At 39.0% G+C, this 12,226-nt stretch overlaps 1 protein-coding gene across 1 annotated transcript in view; it reads left to right on the top strand.

Annotated features, from left to right (window-relative positions):
• Positions 1-6,198: 6,198 nt before the first annotated feature.
• LOC107498919 (vascular endothelial growth factor receptor kdr-like) overlaps positions 6,199-12,226 on the top strand; it is a 303,930-nt gene continuing 297,902 nt past the window's right edge. The window contains exon 1 of the mRNA XM_016122603.2: positions 6,199-6,960. Within this exon, the coding sequence (XP_015978089.2) occupies positions 6,882-6,960 (79 nt within the window). The 5' untranslated portion in view covers positions 6,199-6,881. The remainder of the gene's footprint in view (positions 6,961-12,226) is intronic.

Raw genomic sequence — 12,226 nt, forward strand, 5'->3', positions numbered from 1 at the left:
TCCGTTTCTTTTAGGTTATTAAATTTGGTATTACATACTTTTTCATAGGATTCTTGCATGATTCTCTGTATTTCTGCAATGTCAGTCATAATTTTCCCTCTTTCTTTCCTGACTTTGTTTATTTGTGTCCTTTCTCTTTTTTCTTTTGTGAATCTAGCCAGGGGTTTTTCAATTTATTAATCTTCTCAAAGAACCAGCACATTGCTGCATTTATTTCTTCTATTGTTATTTTTTGTTTGTTTTGTTTTCAATTTCATTTATTTCTGCTCTAATTTCGATGATTTATTTCCTAGGCTTCATTTTAGGATGGAAGGCTCTGTATATATTGATTATGTCAAGTTGGTTAAATGTGTCATTTAAGGATGTTATTTCCTTATTGATTTGCTGATTGGATGATCTGTCCATATCCAACAGTGGGGTATTTAAGTCCCCTACTACAATGTTGTTTTGGTCTGTTTCTCCCTTTAGTTCAGTTAGTGATTGCTTTACATATTTCAGGTCTCCCAGATTGGATCATATATATTAAGAAGTGTTATGTCTTCATGGTGCATGATTCCCTTTATCATTATGAAGTGTCCCTCGATATCTTTCTTTACATTTTTTTATTTTGAAGTCTATTTCATTCAATATTAGTAACGCTATTTCTGCTTTTCTCTGAATGCTATTTGCTTGAAATATCATTTTCCACCCTTTCACTTTGACTCTATATCTGTCTTGGAGCTGAGATGTGTTTCCTGGAGGCAGCATATGGTTGTTTTTTTTTTTTTTTTTCGTTCCATTCTGCACCTCTTTCTTTGCCTTTTTATTTTTGAGTCCAGTCCATTTACCTTTAGGGTGATTATTGAAATATGAGGTCTTCTTATAGCCATTTTATCTTTTGCTTTCTGGTGGCTCAGTGTTTCCATTGCTTCCTTGTCCTTGTGTTTCTGCTTTCTTTATTTTAGTTGGGTTTCATGGGGATTTACCTCTGGTTCTTCTTGTTTTATGTTATATACTTCTGTTCTGAATCTTTGGTGTATGGTTATCATTATGAATATGAAAAGAATATATATATATACACATATACATATACACATATATGTGTGTATGTATACACACACACACACAGTTGTCCATTTTCTTCTGTGTTCCTTATCTCCATTCTCCTTTGCGAATTTGGATCTTTGAATCCTCCCTTTTTCAGTCATTATTATCTCAATTTATCCCTATGTATGTTGAACATTCATTACTATCTTGCTATAGCAATTTTCTTCATATTGTTTAAGCTTATAATGTCCTGTTCTTAGTAAGGATTGCACCCCTCTGCTTCTATTTGCCTGAAAGTCACTTTAATCCTAATTATGTATTTTTTTTTTCATTTTGTTTTAAGCGAGTTGACCCCTTTCAGTGTTTTCTTTAGTACAGGCCTCGAAGTGGAGTATTTCGTCATTTCTTTTTTTTAATGTCTGGAAAAGTCTTAATTTCTTTTTCATATCTCAAGGACAACTTAGCCAGATACATTAATCTAGGATGGTTGTTCCTTTTACTTAAATATTTGATTCCATTCCTTTCTGTTTTGAAAGGTCTGTGCTGAGTAGTCTGATGATAATCTATTGGGATTTCCTTTATAAGTTACATTTTTATTCTCTCTGGCTGCCCCGAGAATTCTATTTTTGTTGTTTATTTTTGATAAATTTAATACAATGTGTCTTAGTGAAGGACTTTTTGGGTTAAGATAATTGGGTGTTCTATTGACTTCTTGGTTTCCAAGCTTCAGCTTATTCCTTAGATTTGGGAAATTCTCATCCACTATTTGTCTGAAAATGCTTTTTAGTCCCTACTCCTTTTTCTTGCCTTTGATAAAGCCCATCATTCTTATTTTTCCTCTCCTGATGTTATCAGCTAGTCTTGTATTTCTGTCTCATTCTTTTTCATTCTTCGGTTTCTCTCTTCTTCCTTCTGATTTATTTCTAGATTTCTGTTTTCGATATCACTGATCCTTTCCTCCATTTGGTTGACTCTATTTCCCAATCTTGTTATTTTATTTTTCAACTCTTGCACTGTGTGTGCGTGTTTATCTCCAGAATATCTATTCTGTTCTTTATGATACATTCAATCTCCTTTCTCTGCTCACCTAGCTGTTTTTTTCAATTCCTGAAATTGTTGATATGGCCTATTTTGGAACTTACTGAGTTTTTTCAGAAGTTCCATCTTGAATTCTTTGTCATTTAAGTTGCATATTTCAACGTCTGTAAGCTTATTTTCTGGAGATTTTTCTCTTTCTTTCTGAGATGCTTTGTCACCTTGGCTGTTCCTGGTGTTTAATGGGTTATTTCTCTGCCTGGGCACTAATGGAAGTGTATTCCGCTGTTTTTCCAGAAGGAAGATTTATTCTCTAAGAGTCTCTTTAGCCTGTTGCAAAGAAGGCGGTTTTCTTTTGGTTTGCATTAGGTGGCATGTAAGCCTCTTGTATCTCTGCTTTATATAAAACCTAAATAACGCCTTTTTAATTTTCTTGTAGATGTTTAATCACACTTGCTACCCTCAGTTTCAGTCTTTGTCACTGTCATCAACAGTTTTGGCTGCGTTTGTTCAGATTCCTTTCGGGCTCTGTGGTGATTGTTTTCAGAGGGTATGGCAGGGAGGGGCCCTCTGGTTTGGGAGTTAGGGCCTGCAGCTCAGCCTTGGTTTTACAACTCTGCCAGAAAAAATCAACAGTTCTTCTCTGTAGTCTGGTACAGCTTCTCTGCTTTCTGCCCTGATGACTGAGCCCTGCCACCAGTCGGCCAAGGGGAGCTCACAGCTTTCCCAGGCAGGGCTGTTCAGGAAAGTTGCCGCATCTTCACCCTTCCCCCTCCTCCTTCAGTCCGTCACCCAACACCCGGGGTTCTGACCTGTGGTAGCTGTTATGCACAGAGCCTTCTCTCAGACGTGCTCTTTCGGTGTAGTTTGGGTTATCTTTTTTTGTTGTTCAGTTTTAGATGTTCAGCTTGTTGTTGTTTCAAAGGGAGAGATTTGAGGACATCTTTCACTCTGCCATGTTTCCAACTAGTCTGTCATCTTCTTTTCAAATTTTTGTTTGTTTATTTATATTTTATTTTAAAAATTATAGTTTACATACCATATTATATTACCTTCAGGTTTACAACATAGCGATTAGACATTTACATATCCTATGAAGTGATCACCCCCGAAAATCTAGTACCCATCTGGCACCATACATAGTTATTACAAAATTATTGACTATTTTCTCCATGCTGTACTTTACATCTGTGACTGTTTTTTTTTTATGTCTAGCAATTTGTACTTTTCAACCCCTTTCATCTTTGCCCATCAGCCCAACTCCTCTCTCACCTGGCAACCATCAGTATGTACTTTGTAAAAATGATTTTATTTCTGTTTTGTTTGTTCATTTGTTTTGTTTTTTAGATTCTATGTAGAAGCGAAATCATATGGTACTTGTCATTATTTGTATGCCTTATTTCAGTTAGCATAGTGCCCTCTAGCTCCATCCATATTCTCATAAAAGAAAATATTTCATCATTTTTATGACTAATATTCCATTGTATATATGTGCCACCTCTTCTTTATCCATTCATCTGTTGATGAACACTTAGGTTTCTTTCTTATCTTGACTATTGCAAATAATGTCGCAATAAAGATAGAGGATCATATATCTTTTAGAATTAGCGTTTTGGATTTCTTTGGATAAATACCCAGAATTAGAAGTGCTGGGTCATATGGTAGTTTTTTTTTAATTTTTTGAAGAAGCTCCATAATGTTTTCCATAGTGGTTTCACCAATTTGCAATTTTGCCAACAATGCATTAGAGTTCCCTTTTCTCCATATCCTCCCCAACACTTTTTTCTTGATTCATTGATGATAGCCATTCTGAAATGTGTAAGATGACATCTCATTCTCATTGTGGTTTTGATTTGTATTTCCCTTATGATTAGTTATGTCCTCTTTAGAGAAATGTTTATTCATGTCCTATGTCCAATTCTTAATTGGATTTTTTAATGTTGATCTGTATGATTTCTTTATATATTTTGGACATTAATCTCTTATTGGATATATCACTTGCAAATATTTTATTCCATTCATAAAGTTACCTTTTTGTTTTGTTGATGGTTTCCACTGCAGTGCAAAAGCTCTGAAGTTTGATGTAGTCTCATTTGTTTATTTTGGCTTTTGTTGTCTTTGCCTTAAAAATATATCCAAGAAATTATTCCTAAGACCAATATCAAAGAATTTATTGCCTACGTTTTCTTCTAGGAGTGTTAATGGTTTCAGGTCTTACACTTATTACTTGCTTTCTTCTTGATTACCAAGACCCTAGTAGGTCAATTTTGTGAGCTTCATCACGACCCTATGACATCCATCTCTCAAATGTCTCCAGCTTTGAGTATCATCCTGAAATGCCTTTCTTTTTGATGCTGCTGTCTCTTGACTAAGATAAATATAATAATATCCCAGAGAATCTATTGGGGTTAAGGTAAATATTTGTTGGTTCTGAGATAGTTACTTAGAGCTTCTTGCAAATGTCAATTGGGCACTGTCACAATCTGCCATTCCTTCTCAGGCCACTTCCATTTGTTTTATCTCTAGCAGAACATGGTCTATTAAAGTAATTGAAAATTGATTTTACTTACTTTTTTATGATTCCTTATTTAATTGCCTATAATTTCAGAAGTATAACAGCCTTTTTGGCAGCTGAGGAGAAGAGGAGACAGCTAGGACAGCTAATTTAGCCTGGGATAATTTTGTACTACCACACATGTTCTTTCAGAGGCGAAAGAAGGTATTGGCTCTTGGTTCCACTTTACAAGCAGGCTATTTCCATGTGAGTCCATAATAAAGTGAATGATCCCTCCCATGTTCTTCCCTGGATTTATCTTCTGCTCTCAACCCAGCTATTATCTCACTGAGCCACTTCAATTTTCCCTCTGGGTAATCTAGCCAATTGTCCACAACACTTTTCTGGTCACCACTTCCTAGTGTGAGCACCAAAACGGAGACTCATAAAACGATTCCCAATGGATGGATTATTGTGCAACTATTTTTTCTAGGAGAGCCAAAGTTGGAAATGGAAACATGTTAGAATAAGAAGGACCCTTGACTGAACTTCAAGATTTCACAGTTCTAGCCTTGCCTTGGTCAATAGATCACTAAGTAATCTTGGACATGTCCTTTCCCTGCGTTGTACTTCTTTTACCCTGTTTGTATAAATTAAAAGGATTAGATTGGAAAACTCCTGAAATGCTTCTGGTTCTATTAGTCCTTTACATCAATAGTTTTCACAAGTACAATCTCAATGGTTTGAACGTGAGCTCTAGAATCAAGCAAATCTGAGTATGAATCCAGTCCTCACCACTTTCTATGTGTGTGATCTGGGGTCACTTATTTATTCTTTCTTTGATTCAGTTTTTCTTGGCCATTAGCCTGTGGGAAGTAGAGTCTTAGTCCCCAAGTCCAATGTCGTGAGGGATGCAGGTGGTCTTCTGGATTTTCTTTCCACAGTTTCAGGGAGAAACAGGGCAGTGGAAGTAGAATATCAACCTGACGCTCTCTCCTTCTCCCTCGAGGAAGTATATATCACACTCTCTTCTTTCCATAGCCCAAATCCTTCTCTTCATGGGGAAAAGAAAGGAGTAGAGTAATTCAAAAGAGGCATTCAGTTCCAGGCAACCACTCTGTTTGCTGTGCTGCTTAGGGAAAGGCAAATGACCTCTTCGTGCCTCAATTTCCTCCTTTGTAACTCAAAAAGTTAGAACTAGTGATCTGTAAGGGCTTCATCTCGCTCTTGAAGTCCGGGGGTCTCCACTCAGTGTAGTCCCTAACACCCCCTACCACATGCCCGTTGATGCTTACCAATTACTTTCCTAGAATCTGTATCCCCATAACACCTCCAGCGCCAGGGTGCTGTTCCCTTTTTCTGTTCCTACCCAGCATGACCATAGCAGATTGTAGTATCCATCTGCCCCCAGCCCTCACCTTCTGGGCAGACTCAATCTCTTGCCTCAGAAGGCAGGAAGCCAGTCCCAGAACTGTTTTCCTTGGAGAGCACTAGTGATGACGTCTGTGTTTCCTCTCCTTCCCCAAAGAACTCCTCCTCCCCATCCTTCCCGGATATTGTCCCAAATTCAGGCCAAGAAAAAATCAACAGGGAGGAGGGAACCAGTGGGCTCCCGAAAGGAGGAAAAGGAAACGCAGCTCCATCAGGTGCTCCCTCCCTAGTGCACTGAGGCACTTAGCTGTAAGGTCATCTTGAATAGCTTCACTAACCTCCTCTGGGCTCTGGAAGGACGACCATAGTCTGCCAGGCTCCCTTTCTTCGTTCCTCCCTCCTTCTCTTGCTCTCCTGGTTTCCCTACCTTCCTCCTTTCAGAGACAAACTTTGCTGCCTCCTCTCAGCAGAGACAGAAAGTTGAGAGCGCCTCAGAAAAGCTGAGCAGTACTTGTGTTGTCGCAGACTGCTTTAGTCTCAGGTTCAGGGTAGGGGCACTCTGAACCCTGAACCCGACAGCTCACCTGCCACAGCTCACCTGCTGCCAAAGGTTGCCAAGGAATTGCGGGCCTGGGAGGAAATTGGGTGTTAGGCAGAGAGCGAGAGTCCCTGTGAGACTGCCTAGGCTATGCACGTCTCAAAAAAGGAATAGCCAGTATTTCTGAGGCCGCTAGAAGAGATCTCAGGGGAAGAGGGCAGCCCTGGACTGAGACAGTAACAAGAGACGGGGAAGGGAAGCGTTATAGGGTCAGAACTCAGAGGTGAGAAGTCAGAGAACTCAGTTTAGAACCCTTACCTAAACCCTTAATCACCACTTCCCGCCTTTTTCATTGGAACGAGGAGTGAGAGAACTCAGGAGGAAGAGAGAGTGTGGCACTGCTCTCTGTTCCCCAGGATGATCGAGCCCCACCATGGTTATGATGCCCTGGCTGCCTTGGCCTTCCACTTCCTGATCACCCTCCTCGGGACTCCAGGTAAGCGATGGGGAGCCTCACAGCTGACAGCGCGCCGCGTGCGGTCCTGATGTTCTAACCCTGCAGCTCACCGGGGAGAGGTCTGGTCTGGAGTGCCAGAGAGAGAATAAGGGCACTTCATTGGCCTGTGACCTGCCGGGCGGACCTCTCAACCCTGACCTGCAGCCAACTATGGCTGGAAGCTGCCATGCTCACCTGTGGGCCAGTGAAGAGAAACAGTCCCTGAAGCACGGACCGGAAGCCCCAGGGCAAGGGTGGCCATGCCTGTGATAAGGAATTTTTTCGTGCAATGTTTGGAAGTCGTTGGCTGACTTTCCTAACATGAGACGCACACTCACTGAAAAAGATCTAGAAAATTCCACTCTGAGAGTGATATCTACATTTATTCTAGGCTACGGAGCATTGCCCGTTGTATTGCCATAACTCCCACAGGGAGGCACTGACCTTCCTACAGAGCCTCTAGGTAGAATGAAAACTGTATCCCCAAGATTAAGTCTGTAAATTTTGAGGAACAGAGCAATTAAAGGGAAAAGACACATTCGTAGTCTTTCTCTGATCTTTGGAGGGTATGACAGGAAAAGAGACAAAGGGTTCAAATTTTTTTTTTGGATGTAGTTTTTCAAATGTGTTGTCGTTCATAACTGTTGAAGATTTGTCCCCAGTGTGTTTTAAATTCTATTGAAAAAAAAACAACAGGAAAACTACAAAACAAAACAAAACAAAAAACAAACAAAAACAAAGAAGGCCCCAACTAAACGCAGGAGTCATTGTTTGGGCCAGTCTTTAATACTCTTTCCTGTAAAGCTGAGGCAGGTGGAATGACCCTCCGGTAGATGCCACCTGCTGCTTTGGGTAGTGATTGCCTTTCCAGCCTGGAAATCCTAGAAGGCCCTCAACCTTTTTCAAAAGGGCCAAATGCTTGATAAGGATAATAGAACTATAAAGCATCAGCTGTCCCTGCCTTTGCTGGAGTCTCAAGAAGACTTTTTTTTTGCTGCATTTAGAACTCTTGAGACTCTAAAGTATTCAGAAAATCTTAGAGCCAAACTTTTCACTTATGGTCCCCCAGCTAATTCCCAATGTGGACTAGATGTGGACAAGGCAGTGGGCACTAAACACAATTGGAATATCCAAATAACTTATCTTTTAGTTGCTACCTGCATTTTCCTTCATCACCCACTTTTCTGTTCTTGGAGTTTCAATACCCTCTCCCATCCTTTCCAGGCTTTGTGTTGAACCTAACCCTAATGTCACCAGTAAGAATCTGGAGTTCTCACTGTAAGTCCTTGGTCAAATTATTTAATTTTTTTGGACTTCAAAAAAGTCCACCGAGATTGTTCATTTCAACATGATGGGAATAATAATGCATCATGGGTTAGTCATTTAACAACTTTTTGTTGAGATGTCCATGGTAAACTACAAAGAGAATAACTGGTCTTTGGTCCTGGCCCTATCACTAATACACTGTGTTCCCTTCTTCTCTGTGAGCTTTGGTTCTTTACTTGTAAAAGAAAGGAACAAACTCTCACTTGGCTTCCATCTTCTTTGTCAGGAAGAAAGAGAGCATCAGATCAGAAAGAGTAAGCCAAATATTGGTAGGAAGGAGATGACATTTTCAATGGATTAGAGATGGAAAGAGAGCACCTTACTGCCAGATTTAGATGTAAGTCTCCCAGCTAGAAGAATGGTTTCCTTGGGAACTGAGGAAACATGTGGATGCAAACTGCTGAACCATTGAAAATAGTCTCTAGGTAGTCACAGAGATGTCACATATCTAGAGATGGCAAGTTGTAGTCCTGTATTTTAAAAAGAAGGAAAAGTATTATAAAACTCATCTTGATGTTGCTTTTTCCAAGAATCTAGAATTATTTACAAGTTTATTTCTGAAGATTTTAGAAGAGGAATCATTAGGCCTGATCTTTGTTTACTAAATCTAAGACTTGGCAGAATAACTCAGTTTCTTTTTGCAATAGGATTTCTGGAATGGAAACAAAGAGGGATGCTGGAGAAATAGAATATCGAAGCCTCTAAAAGCACTGAGTAAAGTCTCTTCCTGTTACAGATATATGGAGATTAGACTTAGGGGGATTTCTAAATGTTTGCAATGGCCTCAGAACTGCTGGTATATTTTTAGAATGGACATGAGTCTGGAGGACAATTTCTGAAGAAGAACAAAAAGTGATGCTTTGGTTTCGTTCTCTGAAAATTTTGTGCTCGAGTAGGAGGATGATATTGATGGCATAATGAACAAATATTAAAATAAAAAGAAGGGAAATATAGTTATAAAATTGGGATTCAAAATGGCAATAAGAATTCTAATAAGCACAAATGCAAGTTCATGAGTTTTGGAGCCCTTCCTCCAAAAACAAGAGAGAGAGAGAAAATAAAACTTTTAAGAAAAAATTTAGAAAGACATGACTTATAGACAAATATTTGTGAAAAAGACAAAAGATAGATGTTTTTGAACCTATATTTTATTGCTGATATATTGAACTTACAGGCAATGAAAACACATATTTTACTTCAGACGATCTTAATAGAAATGGTATCCAGATCCAGGAAGACTCAGAAAGATGCAGAGAGATTCAGAGAGTTTCCACTCTCTTCTTGACTGGTGAGACTACACCTGATGTATTGTAGACTGACTTTTGGCCCTGTATTTTCAGAGGGACACTGACAGGCTGCAATGTTTTCATGAGAGATTAAATAGGATAGTAAGGATTCTTGAAACATTTTCAGTTAATGAGTAAAAAATATAGAAACATTTAGCTGTGAGAAGAAAAGGCTCTTTGAGATGGAATGAAAGGGGATGGGGTAGGGTGGGAAAGCTGTCTATAACTGTTTGAGGGACGTTTTTACACACAAGAACATTTCAAACATTTCAACTGCTGCAAATAAAATAGACTGATGGGTGTGAAAGAATTCCCTGTCACTGAGACTATTCAGAAAGAAGTATAAATTACAAAGAATAAAGTTCCCCTTCTTATCTATGGATATTTGAAGACATCACACTACTCTGGGCTAAACTAGCCCAGGCCTTTCCATATTTCTTTATATAACATGGTTCTAGATCCGTTCTCTCTCTCTATTATCCTTCTCTGAACATAACATACTTACGGCTTAATTGAATTAAGGAACAAGAGGCTCCATCCAAGAAAAAAGCCAAAAAAAAAGTCTTTATTACCTGGTGAAATTATCGGTCCATGCTAGGCTTTCTGGTGATGATGTAGAAGAGTAAATGTGGAAATGATTGGAGGAAAACAGATTTGGAAAAACTCTGTGAGGTCTCAAATAAATTTCATATCTGTTATTCAAGGATTCTGTGATCCCAGGAAACATATTTGCTGCATATACGTGAGTTAAAGTTTACTGAGGATCTAAAGCAAAATAGAACTTGTAAGTAAAACTAGCTGAAACTTGATCATACTGATTTGATGAGCAAATAATTGTGGTCCTGCAAGGGAAAGATACTACAAGGTACCAGGCCACCGTGGATGTTAGCTAGTCCTGAAAAGTAAGTATTGTCTTCATGTGGTAGCCCAAACCATATGAATTCTGGTGGTTCAGACACATATCTTTAATTGAGAATCTTTCGAAAATCTAGTATTTTCGTCTAGTGAATCTAATGGGCCTCTTACCAAAAAGGAAAGAAAAGCTGGAATCTTCAAGATTCAGCTGAAATAAATTTCTTGGACTTCTTTTCTTTCTGTTAGGAATGTAAAAGGACAAGACACTGAACCTCTAGATGGTAAGCAAAGTGGGAGCAGAGACTTGGTGATTGGAACAGTAAGGTGTTCAGGGTTTATTACATCTTCCTTGTATTGAGTAACCCCAAGATCTTTGTTTTGAAGCCTTTCTGAAGTTTATAGAGGTTCCCTCAATTTCTACCAGCTGTTTACCCTCTCTACCTTTCTGTAAAATGGAGATATACAGCTGGCCTGATACATACACTTATCAGCATTCCACATATCTTGGATGCAAACTCAGCTCCTAAGATTGGGCCAGGTGTTTTTGTCACGTCAGAATGTTGAACTGAGTGCTGTTGACCTCTAGAGTTTCAGGGGTGGGGATCAGGGAGAAGCCAAGTAAGTCAAGATTTGATCTCTCTACTTGCACCCCGTTTAACCAGAGAAGCTCTACTCTTATTTTATATATTTAGTTTAGATTAGAAGTTCACTTGAAATGATGATCCAACTGCTAAAATTAAAAATAAAATAAATGGAAGCACACTGGCCTAGATGATTTCAAAGGCTTTACAATTTCTTAGAGTCCTTGAGTCTCAGACATCATTCTCAGGGAAGCTAAAATTTCCAAGGAACAGGTAAGCTTAGGAAGTTAATTGGCCTTTCCCTTTTCTAAGTGGATAATGTAATATATCTGAGGGACCTGGGCTCAGCCCCTTCAAATAGTAAGGTTCCAATTTATTTACTTGATATTTAATGTGCTACCAATGTTCTTGCAGCCTTCTAGGAGCCAAACATATGTTCTAAAATCCTGGGCTCAAATATTTGGATTCCTTGTTCTTCCTATAGAATTCGATGGTCAGAGATGGTCACACTTAGGGTAACCATACATCCCAGTTTTCCCAGAACAGCCTAGTGCTACCAATTATCACAGACTGATTGTTAATGTTTTCTCAGTTTTGATGATAAATTATATGGTCAATCCACTTTAAAGCCCACTGGTCCCATCCCCTTGGATTATAGTCAAGAAAGTGGAGGCCTGGAGAGAGGAACAACCTTGCCCAAAGTCACACAAAAACTTAATGGCATCTCTGAAGATTTGGCTAGAATTATATACCTGATACTCAGTACTGTGGCATTGATCTGATAAAATGAATATTTACTTTTAATTTGTTTTAAAGAATTTCCCAGAAGGCACTCACACCTCTAGTTCTCAGTACTACACTGCGCATTTCTCAGGCCCAGTCTGTTTCCTAGCTGTACTTTTCCAAAGATTGTCAGAACAAAGACACAAACAGAGAGCTCTCTGACTTATACTGTTAGAATTTCTTGGTTGAGTGAATAGGAGTGGGATTTCTTGATGCTGGCAGCACTGGTGAGTCTGGCTACCATATGTCTCTCACCAATGGATACTGTAGTTCCTTACTTCTTTGTAGAGCCCAGCTCCATTTCTGATGAGGTGAGTTATTCCATATCGGCCTTGTGAAATAGTAACCTATTCTGGCTAGAGGGAAGAGACTGTAAAGACCATTTAAAACTTGCTCCTTCCTTTATCTAATTCTTATATTCCCTCCTCGCTAGTT

This window comes from Rousettus aegyptiacus, unplaced genomic scaffold (genome assembly GCF_014176215.1).
Source record: "Rousettus aegyptiacus isolate mRouAeg1 unplaced genomic scaffold, mRouAeg1.p scaffold_m13_p_9, whole genome shotgun sequence".
NCBI lineage: Eukaryota > Metazoa > Chordata > Mammalia > Chiroptera > Pteropodidae > Rousettus > Rousettus aegyptiacus.